Here is a 25,016-nt window from a genome sequence, read left to right as displayed (position 1 = left end):
TAACAAATTTATTTGAGCATAAGCATCCGATGAAGTGAGCTGTAGCTCATGAAAGCTTATGTTCAAATAAATTTGTTAGTCTCTAAGGTGCCACAAGTCCTCCTGTTCTTTTGTAGATATCACACACATTTGTAATGCCTCTGTCACCATAGCATCTACCACAGATGCCCTGTAAATACATTACCCATTTCTAACATCTTCACCTGAGGATCCTAAAGCACTTTGCACACATTGATGAATTCAACCTTGCACTCCACTCTCCTCTGGCCCAAGGAGCTGGGTATTACCCTCATTTAATAGATGGAGAAACAGAGGCATGGATAAGTGGAATGACTTGCTCAAGCCTAGTCAGTGACAGAGGCAGGAATAGAACCCAGGCACCCGGGCTCCTACACAGCATTGTTCTTTGGCTCACAGGGCCAGGTTCAGATCTCAAGCTGCACGGGGAGTAACTCCGCTGACTTTCTCTCTCTGTGCCTCGGTTCCCCATCTGTACAACAGGGATTTCAATTCTTCCTTTGTCTGTCTTGTCTATTTACATTGTGAGCTCCCTGAGGCAGAGGCCATCTCTTATTATGTGTACATACAGCACCTGGCACAATGAGGCAGCCGATTAGAACTTGTTAGGAGATTCAACCATATCTCCCCCAGCTGTGGACAACTACAGCAAAGCCGACTCATTCTCACTGACATTGAAGAACAATATTATTACTGACCCTGTTGCCTGTGCAGCCGGATGGGTCACATGGTCACACCATGCACATCAGGAAAACCAGCTGGAAGATACTCGCTCTGATGCCTGCAGGAAGCCCCAGGGAAGATAGGAGACTGACAGCTGTTGGCCAGCCTGTCTTCTCCATCCACACCCTGTCAGCTGGGAGTGGGGGAAGCTGGGGAGGCAACTGTCACAAGGCATGTGTCTCCATGGCTATTTTTTGTGGGTGGCACTCCAAAGCCTCATTCCATTTGCCTGACACGTGCTTTGGTTCTTCGTAACATCCTCCGTTGGCAGCAACCCATAAGGCACAAGGGGAAAGGTTTATAACAGAGCTTGCTGACTCTCTCGGGTGAGCTCCAGAGAAAGCAACAGAAAAGGCCCCTCTAGGGCTCGGGAAACTCAGCAGATTTGTATCATTTTTATTTTCATTCTGTTTTGACTGTATTTAGGGGAAATGGAGTGGTACCCAAAGTGATCAACACCAGTTAGAGCCAGGCAAAACAAGAGTGGGATGCAAGTTCCCTACACACACCTCTGTCAGAGCATCTCAGTCCTGTCCCACTGCACCTGTTGTTATTCCAGCACTGGGCTACCCACCCCACTTCCGTCAATGCACCTCAATCCTGACCCTGCTATCCAAGCCCTGTGCTCCTCACACACTCAACTCTGCCAGTAACTCCCCCTCTGCTGCACCACCCCCTATTCCCTGGCACCGACTCATCATTCCCTTCAGAAACGTTCCCGCGGCCATCACTGAACTCCTTGGTGGAAAAACAAGCCCATTCTGTTTATAAGCCTTTGACCTCTCTGTGAACATAGAGGGTGAGCAAGGCTGGTTGCTGGGATCTTCCGGCCTGACAAGACTCAGGAGTCAAATGGGAACCAGAAGTTTCACACACCCCGGCTCGTCTCTTGACTACTTGTCCCTGCCTTCTTTTCTGACGTCTGTTTAATTGCTGGCGCCAAAGCTGGGGATGGCTGGACGGTCTCCAAAGCCTTGGTGAAGATGGGAGCTGTCTGTCCAGACTGGGCTCTCAGACCTGGGTTATGTCATGCTATTTCCATTCATAAAGCAGTGGGAAGCGGTCAGATCAGAGCATGATGTCAGAACTCGGGGGACATAACACACAAGGAAGGACTTGGGACACCAGGCTTAGCTTACTCCAGCTGGTGTTACCAAATCGGAGGTTGTGATTCCATTCCCAGTGGGTCACTGACTCATTCTCTGCCCTCTAAACTCCTTTCTGAGTCATCCTTACCAAAGATTTTACATTCATGCAGCTAGGAGACAAACAAAATAAGTGTGTGGGTCAAAATACACTATAGACCTATAAAGAATGCATGCCACATTCTGATTGCAGTCACAGCGTGTGTATTTGAGCTGGGCTTTGGATTTTTAAATTTTTTTTCTATTTATTTCTGTGGTTTTATTATTTATTTTTGTTTGAAGTTTTGTCAAAATATATATATATATATTTAAAGGTAAAAAATTAGCCACTCCATGGTTGATTGAAAACCAGAGAGCACTAGTGAAAAAAATCATCACTTTTTTGGTCAAAAATTTGAAATTCTGATTAATTTTTTGGTGGAAATTTCAGAATGTGAACAATTTCAACTGGGAGGGTTATGCGGTTAAAGTTTCCTGGGGTCGAAGGTTCCATTCCTGCCTCTGCAATGGACTCCGTGGGTGACCTCAGTTTCCCTTCTGTAAAATGGGGATAATAATCCCCCATTTTCCTACTCTTTGTCTGCCTCCTCTCTTTAGATTGCAAGCTTTTCAGGACAGGCGCTGTCCCTGACTTAAGTGTACGTGTGGCACGTAGCACAATAGGGCCCCAAACTTAATTGGGATCTTGGATGCTACTGTGACACCAGTAATAACAATAATGTATCAGGTAAGGCTAGTGTAGCTGGTTTCTATGTTGCCCTTTTCCCCTTGATCCCAGCAGACAGATGGATGTTCTGCACCTACCCTATCCCCACCGCGGATATTGAGTAGCCAGTGGCTCTTACCTGGGCATCTGTAAAGCTTGCGTGCCTGGTCTATGTCCCCTTTGCTCAGCCGAGTCCGCTGGCCGATGTGGGGCACCACCCCGTTCACATTGTATTTGGGCTTGATGGTGTCAAGGAAAACCCCCCTGGAACAAGAGCAGAGAGGGGTGAGGGGAATGGAGGACGCCACCTATTCAGCTCTCCTTGGGCCTCCATAGCAAAGCAGCACCTGGGGCAGAGATTCACATTTCATGGGTTCCATGCAGGGCTCCCCTGCTGCCCAAACTGGCTGCAGAGCAGTGAAGAGTCCTTTGCCCGTTGCCTCTGTAGCAAGCCCAGGCCCAGTCTAAGAGCCGAAGTGAGGCTCGATGGGCATGGCTCACCCATTCTGGCGAGAGTCCAGGTCCGCTCGTGTCTAAGCTGTATGCAGTCACAGCAAGCCCCGCTCACTGCGCTTGGAGAAAGGCTGGAGTCAGTGGAATTATCCCAGAGATGAACATGGCCCAGACCCCGACTGGCCACACAGTTAAAGAGGGAGAGGCACAAAAATTCGGCCCAATTATTTCCTGGAATGACTGGCAGAGCGAAGTGGGGAGAAGCACACAAGTCACCTGCTCAGGAGACAGCGGGAGATTTTAGGACCAAGTGGGTGGAAAAGAACAGGTGGATAGAGCAGCAGATGGGAAGGAAAAGCACCGAGTAAGGTGGGAGGAGCAGAACTCAGACCCCAGGACCATACAGTCACGGCCCCAAAGACTGCAGAGAAACCACATTAGCACTGTTACCACAGTAGCATTAGTAGTGCAGTATTGCAAGTCGCACTGCATATTAGAGCTAGGATTAATCAACATCTTAGTATCAGAAGTGGTAATAGCAGCATTAATACTCCTACCCATAGTACTGAAAAAACGATTTGAGAAATGTTAAGTAGTATTACGACATTTGCAGTACTGGTACTAGCAGGAGCATTGGTAGTTTTTCTACCACTATTGTCAGTAGTGTTGCAACTTATCAGTAGTAGTCACAGTCCTGGGTAAGCGGCAGTTCTGCAGAAAAGGACCTGGGGGTGACAGCGGACGAGAAGCTGGATATGAGTCAGCAGTGGGCCCTTGTTGCCAAGAAGACTAATGGCATATTGGGCTGCATTAGTAGGAGCATGGCCAGCAGATGGAGGGAAGTGATTATTCCCCTCTATCCGACACTGGGGAGGCCACACCTGGAGTACTGTGTTCAGTTTTGGTCCCCCCTCTACAGAAGGAATATGGACAAATTGGAGAGAGTCCAGCGGAGGGCAATGACAAGGATCAGGGGGCCGGGGCACATGACTTACGAGGAGGGGCTGAGGGAACTGGGGTTATTTAGTCTGCAGAAAAGAAGAGTGAGGGGGGATTTGATAGCAGCCTTCAACTACCTGAAGGGGGGTTCCACAGAGGATGGAGCTCGGCTGTTCTCAGTGGTGGCAGATGACAGAACAAGGAGCCATGGTCTCAAGTTGCAGGGGGGTAGGTCTAGGTTGGATACTAGGAAACACTATTTCACTAGGAGGGCAGTGAAGCACTGGAATGCATTACCCAGGGAGGTGGTGGAATCTCCTTCCTTAGAGGTTTTTAAGGCCCATCTTGACAAAGCCCCGGCTGGGATGATTTAGTTGGGGTTGGTCCTGCTTTGAGCAGGGGGTTGGACTAGAACCTCCTGAGGTCTCTTCCAACCCTGATCTTTTGTGATTCTATGAATAGCAGTATCAATATTATAGCACCGTGGTGCGATACATCGTATTAGCATTGCTCGGGTCAGCGGTATCATCGGTTATCGGTAGAATTAGTACCCGCCACGGCATCGCTCCGGTCAGCGGTAACGTCCGTTATGGGTAGCATTAGTACCCGCCCCGGCATCGCTCCGGTCAGCGGTATCGTCCGTTATGGGTAGCATTAGTACCCGCCCCGGCATCGCTCCGGTCAGCGGTATCGTCCGTTATGGGTAGCATTAGTACCCGCCCCGGCATCGCTCCGGTCAGCGGTATCGTCCGTTATGGGTAGCATTAGTACCCGCCACGGCATCGCTCCGGTCAGCGGTATCGTCCGTTATGGGTAGCATTAGTACCCACCACAGCATCGCTCCGGTCAGCGGTATCGTCCGTTATGGGTAGCATTAGTACCCACCACGGCATCGCTCCGGTCAGCGGTATCGTCAGTAATCGGTAGCATTAGTACCCGCCCCGGCATCGCTCCGGTCAGCGGTATCGTCCGTTATCGGTAGCATTAGTACCCGCCACGGCATCGCTCCGGTCAGCGGTATCGTCCGTTATGGGTAGCATTAGTACCCGCCCCGGCATCGCTCCGATCAGCGGTATCGTCCGTTATGGGTAGCATTAGTACCCACCACAGCATCGCTCCGGTCAGCGGTATCGTCAGTAATCGGTAGCATTAGTACCCGCCCCGGCATCGCTCCAGTCAGCGGTATCGTCCGTTATGGGTAGCATTAGTACCCACCACGGCATCGCTCCGGTCAGCGGTATCGTCGGTTATCGGTAGCATTAGTACCCGCCACGGCATCGCTCCGGTCAGCGGTATCGTCAGTAATCGGTAGCATTAGTACCCGCCACGGCATCGCTCCGGTCAGCGGTATCGTCAGTAATCGGTAGCATTAGTACCCGCCACGGCATCGCTCCGGTCAGCGGTATCGTCAGTAATCGGTAGCATTAGTACCCGCCACGGCATCGCTCCGGTCAGCGGTATCGTCCGTTATGGGTAGCATTAGTACCCGCCCCGGCATCGCTCCGGTCAGCGGTATCGTCCGTTATGGGTAGCATTAGTACCCGCCCCGGCATCGCTCCGGTCAGCGGTATCGTCCGTTATGGGTAGCATTAGTACCCGCCCCGGCATCGCTCCGGTCAGCGGTATCGTCCGTTATGGGTAGCATTAGTACCCGCCCCGGCATCGCTCCGGTCAGCGGTATCGTCCGTTATGGGTAGCATTAGTACCCGCCCCGGCATCGCTCCGGTCAGCGGTATCGTCCGTTATGGGTAGCATTAGTACCCGCCCCGGCATCGCTCCGGTCAGCGGTATCGTCCGTTATGGGTAGCATTAGTACCCGCCCCGGCATCGCTCCGGTCAGCGGTATCGTCCGTTATGGGTAGCATTAGTACCCGCCCCGGCATCGCTCCGGTCAGCGGTATCGTCCGTTATGGGTAGCATTAGTACCCGCCCCGGCATCGCTCCGGTCAGCGGTATCGTCCGTTATGGGTAGCATTAGTACCCGCCCCGGCATCGCTCCGGTCAGCGGTATCGTCAGTAATCGGTAGCATTAGTACCCGCCACGGCATCGCTCCGGTCAGCGGTATCTTCAGTAATCGGTAGCATTAGTACCCGACACGGCATCGCTCCGGTCAGCGGTATCGTCCGTTATCGGTAGCATTAGTACCCGCCACGGCATCGCTCCGGTCAGCGGTATCGTCCGTTTTGGGAAGCATTAGTACCCGCCACGGCATCGCTCCGGTCAGCGGTATCGTCCGTTATGGGTAGCATTAGTACCCGCCCCGGCATCGCTCCGGTCAGCGGTATCGTCCGTTATGGGTAGCATTAGTACCCACCACAGCATCGCTCCGGTCAGCGGTATCGTCCGTTATGGGTAGCATTAGTACCCACCACAGCATCGCTCCGGTCAGCGGTATCGTCAGTAATCGGTAGCATTAGTACCCGCCACGGCATCGCTCCGGTCAGCGGTATCGTCCGTTATCGGTAGCATTAGTACCAGCCACGGCATCGCTCCGGTCAGCGGTATCGTCCGTTTTGGGAAGCATTAGTACCCGCCACGGCATCGCTCCGGTCAGCGGTATCGTCCGTTATGGGTAGCATTAGTACCCGCCACGGCATCGCTCCGGTCAGCAGTATCATCAGTAATCGGTAGCATTAGTACCCGCCACGGCATCGCTCCGGTCAGCGGTATCTTCAGTAATCGGTAGCATTAGTACCCGCCACGGCATCGCTCCGGTCAGCGGTATCGTCGGTAATCGGTAGCATTAGTACCTGCCACGGCATCGCTCCGGTCAGCAGTATCGTCAGTAATCGGTAGCATTAGTACCCGCCACGGCATCGCTCCGGTCAGCAGTATCGTCAGTAATCGGTAGCATTAGTACCCGCCACGGCATCGCTCCGGTCAGCAGTATCATCAGTAATCGGTAGCATTAGTACCCGCCCCGGCATCGCTCCGGTCAGCGGTATCGTCCGTTATGGGTAGCATTAGTACCCGCCCCGGCATCGCTCCGGTCAGCGGTATCGTCCGTTTTGGGAAGCATTAGTACCCGCCACGGCATCGCTCCGGTCAGCGGTATCGTCCGTTTTCGGAAGCATTAGTACCCGCCCCGGCATCGCTCCGGTCAGCGGTATCGTCCGTTATGGGTAGCATTAGTACCCACCACAGCATCGCTCCGGTCAGCGGTATCGTCAGTAATCGGTAGCATTAGTACCCGCCACGGCATCGCTCCGGTCAGCGGTATCTTCAGTAATCGGTAGCATTAGTACCCGACACGGCATCGCTCCAGTCAGCGGTATCGTCCGTTATCGGTAGCATTAGTACCCGCCACGGCATCGCTCCGGTCAGCGGTATCGTCCGTTTTGGGAAGCATTAGTACCCGCCACGGCATCGCTCCGGTCAGCGGTATCGTCCGTTATGGGTAGCATTAGTACCCGCCACGGCATCGCTCCGGTCAGCAGTATCATCAGTAATCGGTAGCATTAGTACCCGCCACGGCATCGCTCCGGTCAGCGGTATCTTCAGTAATCGGTAGCATTAGTACCCGCCACGGCATCGCTCCGGTCAGCGGTATCGTCGGTAATCGGTAGCATTAGTACCCGCCACGGCATCGCTCCGGTCAGCAGTATCGTCAGTAATCGGTAGCATTAGTACCCGCCACGGCATCGCTCCGGTCAGCAGTATCATCAGTAATCGGTAGCATTAGTACCCGCCCCGGCATCGCTCCGGTCAGCGGTATCGTCCGTTATGGGTAGCATTAGTACCCGCCCCGGCATCGCTCCGGTCAGCGGTATCGTCCGTTATGGGTAGCATTAGTACCCGCCCCGGCATCGCTCCGGTCAGCGGTATCGTCCGTTTTGGGAAGCATTAGTACCCGCCACGGCATCGCTCCGGTCAGCGGTATCGTCCGTTTTGGGAAGCATTAGTACCCGCCACGGCATCGCTCCGGTCAGCGGTATCGTCCGTTTTGGGAAGCATTAGTACCCGCCACGGCATCGCTCCGGTCAGCGGTATCGTCCGTTATGGGTAGCATTAGTACCCGCCACGGCATCGCTCCGGTCAGCGGTATCATCAGTAATCGGTAGCATTAGTACCCGCCACGGCATCGCTCCGGTCAGCGGTATCTTCAGTAATCGGTAGCATTAGTACCCGCCACGGCATCGCTCCGGTCAGCGGTATCGTCGGTAATCGGTAGCATTAGTACCCGCCACGGCATCGCTCCGGTCAGCAGTATCGTCAGTAATCGGTAGCATTAGTACCCGCCACGGCATCGCTCCGGTCAGCAGTATCGTCAGTAATCGGTAGCATTAGTACCCGACACGGCATCGCTCCGGTCAGCGGTATCGTCCGTTATCGGTAGCATTAGTACCCGCCACGGCATCGCTCCGGTCAGCGGTATCGTCCGTTTTGGGAAGCATTAGTACCCGCCACGGCATCGCTCCGGTCAGCGGTATCGTCCGTTATGGGTAGCATTAGTACCCGCCCCGGCATCGCTCCGGTCAGCGGTATCGTCCGTTATGGGTAGCATTAGTACCCACCACAGCATCGCTCCGGTCAGCGGTATCGTCCGTTATGGGTAGCATTAGTACCCACCACAGCATCGCTCCGGTCAGCGGTATCGTCAGTAATCGGTAGCATTAGTACCCGCCACGGCATCGCTCCGGTCAGCGGTATCGTCCGTTATCGGTAGCATTAGTACCCGCCACGGCATCGCTCCGGTCAGCGGTATCGTCCGTTTTGGGAAGCATTAGTACCCGCCACGGCATCGCTCCGGTCAGCGGTATCGTCCGTTATGGGTAGCATTAGTACCCGCCACGGCATCGCTCCGGTCAGCAGTATCATCAGTAATCGGTAGCATTAGTACCCGCCACGGCATCGCTCCGGTCAGCGGTATCTTCAGTAATCGGTAGCATTAGTACCCGCCACGGCATCGCTCCGGTCAGCGGTATCGTCGGTAATCGGTAGCATTAGTACCCGCCACGGCATCGCTCCGGTCAGCAGTATCGTCAGTAATCGGTAGCATTAGTACCCGCCACGGCATCGCTCCGGTCAGCAGTATCGTCAGTAATCGGTAGCATTAGTACCCGCCACGGCATCGCTCCGGTCAGCAGTATCATCAGTAATCGGTAGCATTAGTACCCGCCCCGGCATCGCTCCGGTCAGCGGTATCGTCCGTTATGGGTAGCATTAGTACCCGCCCCGGCATCGCTCCGGTCAGCGGTATCGTCCGTTTTGGGAAGCATTAGTACCCGCCACGGCATCGCTCCGGTCAGCGGTATCGTCCGTTTTGGGAAGCATTAGTACCCGCCCCGGCATCGCTCCGGTCAGCGGTATCGTCCGTTATGGGTAGCATTAGTACCCACCACAGCATCGCTCCGGTCAGCGGTATCGTCAGTAATCGGTAGCATTAGTACCCGCCACGGCATCGCTCCGGTCAGCGGTATCTTCAGTAATCGGTAGCATTAGTACCCGACACGGCATCGCTCCGGTCAGCGGTATCGTCCGTTATCGGTAGCATTAGTACCCGCCACGGCATCGCTCCGGTCAGCGGTATCGTCCGTTTTGGGAAGCATTAGTACCCGCCACGGCATCGCTCCGGTCAGCGGTATCGTCCGTTATGGGTAGCATTAGTACCCGCCACGGCATCGCTCCGGTCAGCAGTATCATCAGTAATCGGTAGCATTAGTACCCGCCACGGCATCGCTCCGGTCAGCGGTATCTTCAGTAATCGGTAGCATTAGTACCCGCCACGGCATCGCTCCGGTCAGCGGTATCGTCGGTAATCGGTAGCATTAGTACCCGCCACGGCATCGCTCCGGTCAGCGGTATCGTCAGTAATCGGTAGCATTAGTACCCGCCACGGCATCGCTCCGGTCAGCAGTATCGTCAGTAATCGGTAGCATTAGTACCCGCCACGGCATCGCTCCGGTCAGCAGTATCGTCAGTAATCGGTAGCATTAGTACCCGCCCCGGCATCGCTCCGGTCAGCGGTATCGTCCGTTATGGGTAGCATTAGTACCCGCCCCGGCATCGCTCCGGTCAGCGGTATCGTCCGTTTTGGGAAGCATTAGTACCCGCCACGGCATCGCTCCGGTCAGCGGTATCGTCCGTTTTGGGAAGCATTAGTACCCGCCACGGCATCGCTCCGGTCAGCGGTATCGTCCGTTTTGGGAAGCATTAGTACCCGCCACGGCATCGCTCCGGTCAGCGGTATCGTCCGTTATGGGTAGCATTAGTACCCGCCACGGCATCGCTCCGGTCAGCAGTATCATCAGTAATCGGTAGCATTAGTACCCGCCACGGCATCGCTCCGGTCAGCGGTATCTTCAGTAATCGGTAGCATTAGTACCCGCCACGGCATCGCTCCGGTCAGCGGTATCGTCGGTAATCGGTAGCATTAGTACCCGCCACGGCATCGCTCCGGTCAGCAGTATCGTCAGTAATCGGTAGCATTAGTACCCGCCACGGCATCGCTCCGGTCAGCAGTATCGTCAGTAATCGGTAGCATTAGTACCCGCCACGGCATCGCTCCGGTCAGCAGTATCATCAGTAATCGGTAGCATTAGTACCCGCCACGGCATCGCTCCGGTCAGCGGTATCGTCAGTAATCGGTAGCATTAGTACCCGCCACGGCATCGCTCCGGTCAGCGGTATCGTCCGTTATCGGTAGCATTAGTACCCGCCACGGCATCGCTCCGGTCAGCGGTATCATCAGTAATCGGTAGCATTAGTACCCGCCACGGCATCGCTCCGGTCAGCAGTATCATCAGTAATCGGTAGCATTAGTACCCGCCACGGCATCGCTCCGGTCAGCGGTATCGTCAGTAATCGGTAGCATTAGTACCCGCCACGGCATCGCTCCGGTCAGCGGTATCGTCCGTTATCGGTAGCATTAGTACCCGCCACGGCATCGCTCCGGTCAGCGGTATCATCAGTAATCGGTAGCATTAGTACCCGCCACGGCATCGCTCCGGTCAGCGGTATCGTCCGTTATGGGTAGCATTAGTACCCGCCCCGGCATCGCTCCGGTCAGCGGTATCGTCCGTTATGGGTAGCATTAGTACCCGCCCCGGCATCGCTCCGGTCAGCGGTATCGTCCGTTATGGGTAGCATTAGTACCCGCCCCGGCATCGCTCCGGTCAGCGGTATCGTCCGTTATGGGTAGCATTAGTACCCGCCCCGGCATCGCTCCGGTCAGCGGTATCGTCCGTTATGGGTAGCATTAGTACCCACCACAGCATCGCTCCGGTCAGCGGTATCGTCAGTAATCGGTAGCATTAGTACCCGCCACGGCATCGCTCCGGTCAGCGGTATTGTCGGTTATCGGTAGCATTAGTACCCGCCACGGCATCGCTCCGGTCAGCGGTATCGTCCATTATGGGTAGCATTAGTACCCGCCACGGCATCGCTCCGGTCAGCGGTATCGTCCGTTTTGGGAAGCATTAGTACCCGCCACGGCATCGCTCCGGTCAGCGGTATCGTCCGTTTTGGGAAGCATTAGTACCCGCCACGGCATCGCTCCGGTCAGCGGTATCGTCCGTTATGGGTAGCATTAGTACCCGCCACGGCATCGCTCCGGTCAGCAGTATCGTCAGTAATCGGTAGCATTAGTACCCGCCACGGCATCGCTCCGGTCAGCAGTATCATCAGTAATCGGTAGCATTAGTACCCGCCACGGCATCGCTCCGGTCAGCGGTATCGTCGGTTATCGGTAGCATTAGTACCCGCCCCGGCATCGCTCCGGTCAGCGGTATCGTCAGTAATCGGTAGCATTAGTACCCGCCACGGCATCGCTCCGGTCAGCGGTATCATCAGTAATCGGTAGCATTAGTACCCGCCACGGCATCGCTCCGGTCAGCGGTATCGTCGGTTATCGGTAGCATTAGTACCCACCACGGCATCGCTCCGGTCAGTGGTATCGTCCGTTATGGGTAGCATTAGTACCCGCCACGGCATCGCTCCTGTCAGCAGTATCGTCCGTTATTGGTAGCATTAGTACCCGCCCCGGCATCGCTCCGGTCAGCAGTATCGTCAGTAATCGGTAGCATTAGTACCCGCCACGGCATCGCTCCAGTCAGCGGTATCGTCAGTAATCGGTAGCATTAGTACCCGACACGGCATCGCTCCGGTCAGCGGTATCGTCCGTTATCGGTAGCATTAGTACCCGCCACGGCATCGCTCCGGTCAGCGGTATCGTCCGTTATCGGTAGCATTAGTACCCGCCACGGCATCGCTCCGGTCAGCGGTATCGTCCGTTAATCGGTAGCATTAGTACCCGCCCCGGCATCGCTCCGGTCAGCGGTATCATCGGTTATCGGTAGCATTAGTACCCGCCCCGGCATCGCTCCGGTCAGCGGTATCGTCGGTTATCGGTAGCATTAGTACCCGCCCCAGCATCGCTCCGGTCAGCGGTATCGTCCGTTATCGGTAGCATTAGTACCCGCCACGGCATCGCTCCGGTCAACGGTATCGTCCGTTATCGGTAGCATTAGTACCCGCCACGGCATCGCTCCGGTCAACGGTATCGTCCGTTATCGGTAGCATTAGTACCCGCCACGGCATCGCTCCGGTCAGCGGTATCGTCAGTAATCGGTAGCATTAGTACCCGCCCCGGCATCGCTCCGGTCAGCGGTATCGTCAGTAATCGGTAGCATTAGTACCCGCCACGGCATCGCACCGGTCAGCGGTATCGTCGGTTATCGGTAGCATTAGTACCCACCACGGCATCGCTCCGGTCAGCGGTATCGTCCGTTATCGGTAGCATTAGTACCCGCCCCGGCATCGCTCCGGTCAGCAGTATCATCCGTTATCGGTAGCATTAGTACCCGCCCCGGCATCGCTCCGGTCAGCGGTATCGTCCGTTATCGGTAGCATTAGTACCCGCCCCGGCATCGCTCCGGTCAGCAGTATCGTCCGTTATCGGTAGCATTAGTACCCGCCACGGCATCGCTCCGGTCAGCGGTATCATCGGTTATCGGTAGCATTAGTACCCGCCCCGGCATCGCTCCGGTCAGCGGTATCGTCCGTTATCGGTAGCATTAGTACCCGCCCCGGCATCGCTCCGGTCAGCGGTATCGTCCGTTATCGGTAGCATTAGTACCCGCCCCGGCATCGCTCCGGTCAGCGGTATCGTCCGTTATCGGTAGCATTAGTACCCGCCCCGGCATCGCTCCGGTCAGCAGTATCGTCCGTTATCGGTAGCATTAGTACCCGCCACGGCATCGCTCCGGTCAGCGGTATCATCGGTTATCGGTAGCATTAGTACCCGCCCCGGCATCGCTCCGGTCAGCGGTATCGTCCGTTATCGGTAGCATTAGTACCCACCCTGGCATTGCTCCGGTCAACGGTATCGTCGGTTATCGGTAGCATTAGTACCCGCCACGGCATCGCTCCGGTCAACGGTATCGTCGGTTATCGGTAGCATTAGTACCCGCCCTGGCATTGCTCCGGTCAGCGGTATTGTCGGTTATCGGTAGCATTAGTACCCGCCCTGGCATTGCTCCGGTCAGCGGTATCGTCGGTTATCAGTAGCATTAGTACCCGCCCTGGCATTGCTCCGGTCAGCGGTATCGTCCGTTATCGGTAGCATTAGTACCCGCCCTGGCATTGCTCCGGTCAGCGGTATCGTCAGTTATCGGTAGCATTAGTACCCGCCCTGGCATTGCTCCGGTCAGCGGTATCGTCGGTTATCAACCAGAGGGAAGTTTGCTTTGACACCAGCCACTTGATGAAGCTGGGGCAGCAGCTCGGGGTGCAGGAGGGGGACAGTTGAGGAGGAGCTGCACTGCTTTGGGCCAGGCCGCCAGGAGACCGTAACAAACACATGGCTTTATATCAGCCATCCAGGGGTAACAATCAGGACTGTGTGGGGAAAGGTGCTGAGGGGAGGGGGCTGATGTTGGAGCAGGAGGAGTACAGCAGCGGCACTCCTAGCTTAGTGCAGGTGGGGGGGTGGGCCACGACCCTGCCTGTGCCAGATCTAGCCTGGCTTGTGGGGTCCACATCCAGGCAGCTGAGTCAGAACTCTCTAATATGTGGGCTGGCTTCCTCCCCTGGGACTCAGTGCGGGCGTCGCACACCGCGCCCCTGAAAGGGTGGCACAGCTGTAAAAGGAGGTCAGCTCTGTTCTCGGGGGGGAAAAAGGGGCAAGCTGCTAAAAACAGCTCACATGCCCCTGTAATTAAAGTGCTCCTTGAATATATGAAGGAAAGTGAGGCAACCAAGCCGGAGGCCCACACCGGTGGAAGAACAGGATTGCATGCAGCTGGTGGGGGGAGAGGGGCAGCTAACTCCTCTGCTAATCAGCAATTGAGACCTGGGGTGCAGGGGGAGCAGCAGGGCTGGGGTGGGGTTGTGTCATTCCCCAGTTAGGGTGGGTCTTGTGAGGGCAATACAGTCTAATGGTTAGAGCAGAGGAGGGTTGGAGTTAGGACTCCTGGGTTCTATCCCTAGTTCTGGGAGGGGAGTGGGGTCTAGAGGTGAGAGCCGAGGGAGTCCCATCTCTGACACGGATTACATGAAGCATGTGCCCTTGGAGTGACCCAATGCATAATCCTGACCAGCCAGCAGCAGCTGTACAGAGCAGGGCAGCTCCCCATGGCCCTTTGCCATTTCACAACCAAACGTGAAAAAACACCAAAATGTAAACAAGGGTGCGGAGCTGTCGTGAAACCCAGCCACCAGCAAGTAGGGCACCCAAGACATGCAGGGAGAACCTCTGGGGGAAGCTTTTGTCGTCACCAGAGACCAAAACCACCGGAGGAGTGCCCTGAAGGGAGAGTGGAGAGGGATTGCTCATGGGCCAGGCTGTGGTCTGAGGGCATTATCCCACCTCTGCTCTGAGCTCATCCCACAAACAGGAGCAGGTCAGGGAAGCAGCTTCACTCTCCATCACCGAGGCGGATGGCAGGATGCCAGCTGGGAAGCCCCTTGTCTCTCACACCATCTAATCCAACTGCTCTCCACAAAGAAGGCAGAACCTTCCCCACAGACACACCATCCCGAAGGGCAAGGCTCCTGCACTCAGTTTTCCAGCAGGGCCTCCCCTGGGGCCCCAAACCAAAGCGATGAACTCCCCCACATTCTGAAAAGCCAGTGCGCCCGATCCTGGGGCAACAGCAGTTTCCCCAGCAACTTTAACGGGAGCAGGATCAGGCCCAAAGGGTATTGCAGACACAGCATTGGCCCATCCTACGCCCCATACTTTGGTGTCTATATTTCTTGCCTCTTTTCAGAAGCAAGCTCAACAGGGAGCAAATTCCACGGTGCCCACAGGCTGCTTGGCATGCTAAAGACAGTGAGTGAGTGAGTGAGAGAAAATAAAACAGGGCAAGGAAAAGGAGGAGAGAAAATGAGTAAGAATGTGTGTGGAAGAGGAACAGAAGACTGGTCTACACACGGAAGTTACACCAGCAAAGCTCCGTCTCTCAGATATGTGAAAATCCACACCTCTGAGAGATGTGGCCAGTGGTCCCTCTATTTTACGTCCATGTGCAGAATGAATTTTGTTATGTGCACCAATATGGAGGAGATGTGTAACACATCACCTCCATATTGGTGCGCACAACAAAATTCATGTGGTGGGGGTGGGGCCAAGGGGTTTGGAGTGTGGGAGGGGGCTCAGGGCTGGGGCAGAGGGTTGGGGTTCGGTGCGGGAGGGGTCTGGCTGGGGGTGCAGGCTCTGGGGTGGGGCCAGGGATGAGGGGTGTGGGAGGGGGCTCAGGGCTGGGACAGAGGGTTGGGGCGATCAGGCCTCTGACTGGGGGTGAAGGCTCAGGGCTGGGGATGAGGGGTTCAGAGTGTGGGAGGGGGCTCAGGGCTGGGGCAGAGGATTGGGGTGTGGGGGAGAGGGGGAGGGCTCTGGCTGGGGTGAGGGCTCTGGCTGCGGCTGGGGCAGAGGGGTTCAGGAGGGGGTTCAGGGCTGGGGCAGAGGGTTGGGGTGCAGGCTCTGGGGTGGGGCCGAGGATGCAGAGTTTGGGCTGCAGGCTGCCCAGGGGCTGCGTTGGGGAAAGAGGACTCCCCTCAGGCCCCTCTCGCCGCAGCAACTCGGGGCTGGGGGAAAGGTGCCTCTTCTCAGCTGCGGCAGCTCCGGCTGGGCTGGGCCAGGCCAAGGGAGGGGCTCCTTTCTCCCGGCTGTGGCAGATTTGTGTTGGGGCCGGCGGCAGGGGCACCTCTCCTCGCTGCAGCCCTGAGCCCTGCGCAGGGCTTAATAGGCAGCTGCACGACCACACAGCTTAGGGGAATTTAGGATGAGGCTACACTGACCTAACCCCCAGGGCAGACGGCGCTAGGGGGACGGAAGAATTCCTTCATCTATCCAGCTACGGCCTCTTAGGGAGTTGGGTTACAACAGCGATGGGGAAACCGCTCCCCGCGCTGTCGTTAATCCACCTCTCCGAGAGGTCGCCGGAACTACCCGGCTCGAGGGCATGGCTTTTGCACACCCCGACCGACGTCATCGTCATTAAACCAACCTCATTTTCCAGGGCAGACCAGGCCTGACGCGCTGTGGCAGGGTAGACATCCCCCGAGAGAGAGAAAATGAAAGAAAACAAGAGGAAGAGGGAATGGAGGAAAATGGAAAAGAATGAGAACCAGGCACTGAGACGGAGCGAGGCTGTGCAAGCAGCTTGGGCTCGCTCTCCCCCAACGGGTCGGGACTCTGCCATTAATGAATGGAATCTTTCCCTGCTCCTGTTACCATATGGACCTGTTTAAATCTGGAAGGGAGCGCATGCGGGGGGAAGGGGGGCTTTTATTTCTCTATAGTTTCCATCCTGTCATCTTGAGTGATCTGCAGGCTTGCTTTCCTGGCCCCGTGGAGTTCTTGTTACGTTTCACCCAGTTGGCAGGGACCCTCATCTGGCAGCCGGGGCCAAGGCAGGAGAGGCAATAGAACTTGAAAGAGCAGCACAAGGCAAGGCAGATGGGACATTCTCCACCAGCAGCAGCAGCACCATCATGTGCGGCAAATCACCCAAGGAGATGCCCCATGTCCAGTCTTTTTCCTCCTCAACAGGCTTTGGCCAGAGATGGAAAGTAAGTGATGAAATTTCAGGGCTGCTCCGCAGTGAGTAACCGTGTGGTGAGTTGCCAGTGACCCTGGGAATATGAAGCCCAAGTGCTTGTCCCATATCGAGCCTCCAGGGCCCAGCTTTCACGGAATCGCAGGGCAGGGTGGAAGTACCCGGCTTTTTTATGAAAGAGGAAAAAAAAGTGCCGAGCGATCGCAATTCTGCAACGTTCTTGATGGAGGCCTGGAGCTCTCGGCAATCAAGGCTGCTGTGGCTCTCCAGATGCCACTTCACCAACGATGGGCAGATGTCCAGCTTCCCAGATCAGCAGGACACTGTTCAAAAGCCGCCCCTCCTTCAGGGTGCCTGAAGGCTTGGTGTCCAACTGGTGGAGAATTCTGCAGAATTCACCTGAACTTTCCATCCTTTCCTGGTTAAGAGGAGATGGATGCGTGCATCCCCCACTGCCCGGAATTGGAGCTGAGAGTGCTCACCACCTCTGCAAAGAGGGGTCCTGAGTTGGGCACCAAAAGCACCTCAAATTATTATGGTAGCACAGAGATTGGGGCACCACTGAGAGGAGTTTACAGCCTAAATCAGAAAAGGAAGGTGAGACAGAGAGGTGAAGTGACTTGCCCAAGGTCACCCAGTCTGTCAGTGGCAGAGCTGGGAATAGAACCAAGACCCCTCCCCTTGGTTCAGTCTGCTCTAACTAGCGACTTTTGAAGATGTGAGCCGGTAGGACCAAGGTGCTTAGGACGCTGCAGGCTCTGATCCAGCAAAACACTTAAGCACCCACCCAGCTTTATGCAGCCGGGCAGTCCTGCTGACGTCATGCGCCCAGTCTGTTGCACTGCTTCTGCACCTGCTGAATTGGGGCCTGAGCCTGGCTGCTCTCACTGAATCCACTGACACCCAGCAGAGGAAGAGAGCCCCCATGCTAACTCAGGCTTGACTCTGTGTCTCTGGACCCCTGTCCTGTTATACTCCATGGTAAATAGCCAGAGGGACCTGCCTCCATTACAGATAACAGGTGGTTTGGGTAGGTTTGGTTCATGCCATCTGGGGAACATGGTGTGTCTCTTACGAAAGCAAGCCCCAGCAGCACATCCCAGGCAGCGTGGATGAAGCTGGCAATAGTACCGGCTGAAACACGCCAGGCAGCACCGCACACGCAGCGCAAGGAGAAATTGCACCAGCTGCACCTTCGTAGCCTGCAGTGACACGTGTCTGCGGAGCGCGTGCCAACGGGCTCGGCTGAAAGGAATTCACAACCTGGGATTCACCTGCCGAGCCAACCTCCCCGGGGAAAAGACCGACAAGCCCAACAGCGGCAAGCAAAGGAGGGATAATCTGGAGCCCACAGGCTCAGCAGAGGACATCGTCAGCTCGTAGCATGCAAGGATGCAACCCGCCGGGAGGTGGGCTGTGGTGCAGTGCAGTCAGGCTGCAGTGGCAGATCCAGATGTGGCGCTGCTCCCAGCGATCTGTGAGATTTACAGTAATTAGCTATTTGTATTTTCAAAGCCCTTTCCCTGGCTGCGGCTGTGTCAGAAGGTGAACTTCTCCTCAGGGGATTTCTCATGCATTTAAAATCAGGATTCAAACACGGCTTGTTGCAAGTGAGAATACATTCTGGGTCTCTCTCTCTCTCTGCTCCAATGCACCTCGGAGGAGATTCCAGCTTTGCTGTTGCAAACACTGGAAGGTGCGATCACAGAGGGGGTAGGAGAATCATTCATGGCCATGGGAGATGGGATGAGATACCCCTGACCTGCGGTGTTTGTGTTGTTACCTGGCGTGTTTCGGCCGGTACTATTGCCAGCTTCATCCTGCGGAAACTGGGGCTGAAGAGCAGGAAATGTTTGGTAACAAGGAAGAGTCTCACGAGTTGAAACATTGAAACCCAGATGGGATGAAACCCTGGAGAATATACTGCAGGGAACAATCCTGCATTGGCCAGGGCAGAAGACACAGGAGAGGCCTCAGTACTACAGCTAAATGGTCATCTTAGAGCTGCGTATCATTATTAAATAGAGCTTTTTGATTTCTCCTTCCTTCCTTCCTCTCTCTCCATGCTAGTACCCAGGCACCCTATTCTGTGGCTTTCCACAACTGCGGTGGATGAGGAATTACTGAATCGGGAGTGAAGAAGGGAAGTGTAGGAGGCAGGTGTGCGCAACCTGGGAGTGCATAACCTTCTCCCTAGGGCAATGAGGGGATTTCCAGGCCCAGCTTTGCACTTCCCCTGCCTTTCTAAGGTAAACACTCAACTCCTATTCCTGACTCCTAGGAGGCAGCCGGCCACGGCCAGCCCTTGTCAGCGCTGCCAGGACTATTTTGACAGAGTTGTTGTTTGCGGGGGCCTGCCCTGGGATGGGCTTTTACTGGAGTATTAGCTCAGGCTGATTCAGGAGCTGCTCTCAAATGACGCTCTGGCACAGGCCCCTGAAGGACGCTGCCTCCACATGGGACCTAGAGCAGGATGTGCCTTGAGATTCTGGATGAATGTCCCAGAGGCACCGAGCCCCCCTGATTTTTCCTCCCCTTCTCAGTGCCCTTAGCTGCAGGCTTCTCTGCTAGAGGCTGCAGCTCCCACCACAGTTCCCGACCTCCTCTGCCATCAGTGGACTTCCCGCCGTGTGACCGAGGTGGCTGCTTCTCTCTCTGGCCGCTCTCCGTCTCCCCTCTGGCCACTGCATGCTGTCAGCAGACCCGACCGTCTAATCCAGGCCAGGACTTGTTGGGGAGCTTGTGTGGGGACACCGGGCAGCGCCAGCCGGGGAGCAAGAGAGACCTGTAGGGTCTGTCTGTGCCCAGCCTCCTTAGGAGAGTACCCTCCTGGCTTTCCCTCAGAGGGGGGAGATGGTGAACTTCCCTAGAGCCGCAGCCGGCTCATCACCAGGCACACACGGACAAGGGATCCCTCCCTGACATCAGTGGAGTGATGCCAGTAACAAACTGGGCTTAGGGGTCTAATTCTGCAGCTCCCTCAGGAGCTGCTCACCTGCAGAAGCCTGAGTCAAGGAATTTCTCTGCCTCCTCCCGCGAATTCCCTCCCTATTACATCCCCTGGCTTCTTTAACCCCCATTCCCCAAGAGAGGCATCTGGTCCCCTCAGGCCTCGTCTCAGTGCAACAGGAACAATTATCCTAGCCTGAACTGGCCAACAAGCCAGCAGAGAGTGCCCGGCTGGGAATCTCATCCTAGCCTGCATGTCTCACGCAGTGGGTGAGGCTCATCCCTGTGGCAGGTCCACAGGGCATCAGAGAGGGCTCGGGCCCAAGGCGTGGCTTTCACAAAGAAGCTCCGGTGGGAGAGGCCAGGTGTGTGCACATGGGCTGAGCAAGTGAATGAAGCAACATCTCCTCGGACTCTTACCTGGAGAAGGTGTTCCTGGCGTAGTGCATGATGCTGTCGAAATCATATGTCTCGCCCAGGGACTCCACCTCTTCGGGCTCCATCTTCAAGAAGTTATACTCCTGCCCTGGGAAACCGGGGGAGACAGAGGCATGAATAAAGCAAGGGAGGCGGCAGTGGGTGGAGAAGGGGAACCTGGATAAGCCACGCACGTCCTTGGTCTCGCTCTCTCCCTTTGAGCACGGGCTGATTACTGCCAGCTACTTCCCAGTCCCATCCTTGAGGGTGCCAGGCATGGGGACGAAGGGAAGGGGAGGACAGAGGAAGATGGCAGTGGAGAGGAGTGCAGGGGCCTTTACCTGGTTGAATGTTCTCCCGGACGATGGACACGTGGTCATCCCGGTCCGGGCGCGTGTGCTCGTGCCAGAAGCCGATGACGTGACCCAGCTCGTGAACCACGATGCCGAACTTGTCACAGTTTTTGCCAATGGAGATGGCCTGGGGTCCCCCTCCTCTGTGGCCCACATAGGAGCAGCACCTGGGGTGGGTGGAGAGGGGGAATAAGAGCCCCATCGAACCCCATGCGTAGCAAGAACAAGAAATCAGCCAGCCCATCAGCAACTCTCCTTAACCCTTCGATCACTGCCATTCCGAGGGCAGTGCTCAGGGGGAGGTGCCGATATGCCAGTCTCCAAAGGGTTAATGGTCTTAAGGCTATGCTCTTCCCCTGGCACTAAGTGGCCTGGAGTTAGAGTTAGGGTTCCATCCATCATCCTAGATGAGCAGGTGTCTGCAATCACATGATGGAAGGTCTGGAGTAACCTGTGCTCGTGGGGACACCCCACCTCCTCCTCCCACGACCGAGGCACGTCTGATAGCTGGGTGGAGAAGGGAGCGTCCCCCTCTGACCGTGGGGAAATCACGACCCTTGGAATCATTTGAGAATCAGCGGGGCCGTAAGTGTTAGTGCTGTAAAGTCTCCACAAGAGGCAGGGCCTATGGAAAAGCATTACTCTCTGGAAACTTTTAACGGCCTGCCTAGGTTTTATTTAAATGAAAGCCTGTGTGACTAACTCGAGAAGGGTCTAGTCGGAAACTGGGAAGGCTTAGCACATCCCACCGGGCTGAGAGGCTGCAGCTGCCTGTGGGATGGAAAAGTTGAAGCTGGAAAAGTGAATGTCACCAGCAAGGAGGGGGCGGGGGGAGAAGCTGCCCCAGGTGGGGATGGGGGAACCAGTTTGGATGGAGTAAGACCTGGCCTGGATCTTTGCCTGGGACCAGTTTGGGGTTAACTCCTAAGAACAGTTGTGTTTCCTTTCTGTAGCTCTGCGCTCTGGCCGGGACTGGAACTAGCAGAGCCAAAATACCACCACGAAGGCTCCTTGGCCAGACGCCAGAGGCTCCGAGAGCTTCGACGAGGTCTGCATGAGCGTCCAAGCTGCTGATTGCTGCTCTGAACCGAACCCCAGGATGCCGCCGCCACTTGGGGCCCGCGAGGAGAACGCTGCACTCTGTGGGCCAGACTGATCTAACTCCCCTGAAGTCATTGGCACACCCTGGTCTATACACCCATTAAAGTCAATGGGGAGATACTCATTGCCTTCAGCAGGAGTTGGCCAGTTCCCAAAGGGGTCAGAATCTGGCCCCCTGGCTCAGGATGTGCGGACGTTTCCTGGGTGATGGTTCTAACATCTTGCACTTTGTCACATGTCTCTCTCTCCCCTGCGATTAGAGGTGGATCAGCTGGGAACGCCCTGTGTTTGTCTACACCTCTCCTTAAAGACTTGTGGAGTCAGCCAAAGCTGCACCAGGCTGAGTAGCCAGAGAGAGGTGCTTTCTCCTCCCCAAGACTTTTGGAGGCCTGAATGTGCTGACAGCAAATCAAGGTAAAATGTATCCTTTAGGGCCTGCTCCGGTGAGGTACTGGTCACCTTGTCTCAGTTGGTAGTGCTCTCAGCTCAGTGTGCAGGCTTCTAGCGAATCCAGCTGTTTCATTCAATAGCGCACCTTATTCTATGGCTATGCACGGCTGAGGTGGAAGAGGAAGAACTGGATCTGAACAAAGCAAGCAACCAAGAAGCTGAACCCGCTGTCACTGAACAGAGGGGTGAAAGAATCCTAGGACCAGAAGGGGCCTCGAGAGAGTCATGCTTTGGCATTGCTACTTATGCTGGCCAATAGGGCCTGCTCCAGAGCATAACCAAGTTCATCACTCCTGCTCCTCCACCTCTGCAGTGCACCAAGTCCCTGCTGGTCTCCTCCCAAGAGGCTTCATTCCCAGGGAATGAGCAGGGCTCCTGGCTGTTACTGGCTGGCTGTGGGAAGAGGGTGGGTCCATGGCTCCTCCATGGATTGACTCCGCTAAACCAGAGGATTAATAACCCTGCTTTATTGCATTTGTACCACACGCAGGGACGTGGAGGAGAAGGCGGCTTTCATGCGACTCCAGCACTTGGGCTGGGGAGCTCCCAGCGAAAACTGCCTCCCCAGCTCACCACACCTGCTGAGAACACGCAGCACCTGCCATGCCGGGGAGCAGCCCTCCTTCCAGCTAGAGTTGCCTTCTGCCTTGATGTGGAGATGGAACAAAGCAGGTTGGCCCCGTCCTGTCTAACCAGCCTGGCCAGCCCAGGATTGATCCCTGCAGTAGGCTAGCTGAAGGCCTGCAGAATCCACCACTTCCCCGGGGAGGCTGTTCCACAGCCTGATACTTCTCCCTGTCAGGAAACATTTGCCGAGAGCCAGCCTGCCTTTTCCGTTGCTTAATTTTATCCTATTTCAGCCCCCACCCCAAGGGCTCTCCTCCTTCCTCGCTGACTATGTGGACAGCTATCACATCCCCCACCTACTTTTCACCGCTGCTTCACCAGCACAATCAGACTGGGTTGTCTGAATCCATCCTCATTATTCTACCAAAGTTTCTCATTTGCAGGCATATGCACAGTGTGTACAAACGGGTCTGTGAATCACAGGAACATAGGGACTGGGTCAAAGCAGGGCTCTACCTAGCCAAGAGCATTGTCTCCAACAGTGACCAGCACCAGGTGTGTCAGAGGATGGTGCACGAAACTGCAAAAGGCCAATGTGGGATAACCTGCCCTCCAAGAAAAGTTTCTTCCTGACCTTCATTAGTTAGAGGTTGATACATGCCCTGAAGCATGAAGATTTCTCTCTCTTCCCAAGCTCTTGTTTTATTTTTTTCTTACTACTAGGATTCTGACTAGTCTTATTATCCATATAAAAACCCCCAATCCTTCTTTTTTCAACCTGCTAAACTCTTGGCCCCAAATATATCATGTGGCAATGAGTTCCACAGTGTCACTGTCCTCTTATCCTGCTAGGAGGGCCAACTTGGGCAACCCCAATTTGTATTGCTACATTGAAAGGATCTTTGCACCCAGCTCCTTAAAAAAGAAATTCCCAAATCAGGCACAAAGGGCTAGATCCTCAAAGTCATTCAAGTGCCTAAGTTCCATTTATTTCAGGATCAGGACCAAAGTTTTTATTGAGCTAGGGCAGAGCAAATTCTGCTAGGCAGTGTTTCAATGCCAAGATACCTAACTGGGTCTAATTAGTGCCACCACTCTATTCACCGGCAGCTGAGTGTATCACACAGGAGAGGAGTCCACCCCTACCGCTGAGCAAATGGATCCAATGGATCCCTGCCACATCTGGCCCTGGAGCCTGAACCCCCCCGCAGCCTGGCGCTCGAACACAACACTGACACACTCTGCCCTCTGGAAAGGATCGCTGTGTAACAGCTGTGACCAAGCAGTGATCGCGGCAGATGGGACTGCATCTGAATGGCACATATGGTCTGCTTCTAGCACGGGGCCTGGGCCTGCAGCGAGAAGACCTGTTAACTTTAATGAGACCATCTGGGTAGGCAAGGGCTGCAGGATTGGCCCCCAGAGTATATTATGGACCTGCTCTTTCAAATGAGGGGGAGTCAGATAAGCAGCAAAGTCTAGTTGTTAAGGTACCAGAGTGGGACTCCAGAGAGCTGCGTTCTATCCCTGGCTCTGCCACTGAGCTGCTACCTGATCTTGGCCAAGTCACTGCCCCGCTCCATGCCTCAGTTTACCCTCCTAATTTTTGTCTAGTCCTGTCTATTTCGATTGTAAGCTCTTGGGGACAGGGACTGACTCTCACTATGTGCATGTACAGCACCCAGCACAATGGGGCCCCAACACAGATTATGGCTTCTAGGCCTTACTGTAATGAATAGAATAAAATTTTCACGGGCTGCATGAAACTTGGAGGCCTGATTCTCTCCTCACTTTTACACCACATAGCTACTTGACTTCAGCAGAGTTACACCAGAGTGAGAGGAGAGTCAGGCCCTTTGTATCTACTGCAAAGCCAGGCACCCACATTTCAAACTTGGCTCATCATAATTTTCTGCCACCTTTCCTCTGAATTCCAATTTGCCAATGTCTTATAATTAAAATCATAATTCTTAAGCCAAGGCCCTCCTTTCGCCCCTTCCATCTGAGGATCTCAAAGCACTTTACAGAACGAGTCCTCCCAGTCCCCTGTGGGGCAGGCCCGCACTGTTATCACCGCTGGGCAGATGTGGAAACTGAGGTCCCGGGTGGCAAAGTGATGTGCCCAAGGTCACCCAGCAAGTCAGAAGCGGATTAGAGCACAGTTCAAATTCCCATGGCTGTGCTTCAATCACT

The 25,016-nt window shown here is 55.2% G+C and overlaps 1 protein-coding gene across 2 annotated transcripts in view; it reads right to left on the bottom strand.

The window, feature by feature from the left end:
* Positions 1-25,016, bottom strand: part of BMP1 (bone morphogenetic protein 1) — a 92,575-nt gene that overhangs the window by 25,754 nt on the left and 41,805 nt on the right. For both annotated transcript variants that reach the window (XM_084615218.1, XM_084615219.1), the window contains exons 5-7: positions 20,694-20,872; positions 20,356-20,461; positions 2,732-2,856 (exon numbers count right to left, since the gene is read on the bottom strand). In XM_084615218.1, coding sequence (XP_084471344.1) covers positions 2,732-2,856; positions 20,356-20,461; positions 20,694-20,872 — 410 coding nt within the window. The remainder of the gene's footprint in view (positions 1-2,731; positions 2,857-20,355; positions 20,462-20,693; positions 20,873-25,016) is intronic.

Source organism: Lepidochelys olivacea (genome assembly GCF_965140295.1).
Source record: "Lepidochelys olivacea isolate rLepOli2 genome assembly, chromosome: 26".
Lineage (NCBI taxonomy): Eukaryota > Metazoa > Chordata > Testudines > Cheloniidae > Lepidochelys > Lepidochelys olivacea.
This window is presented reverse-complemented; position numbering and strand designations above follow the sequence as displayed.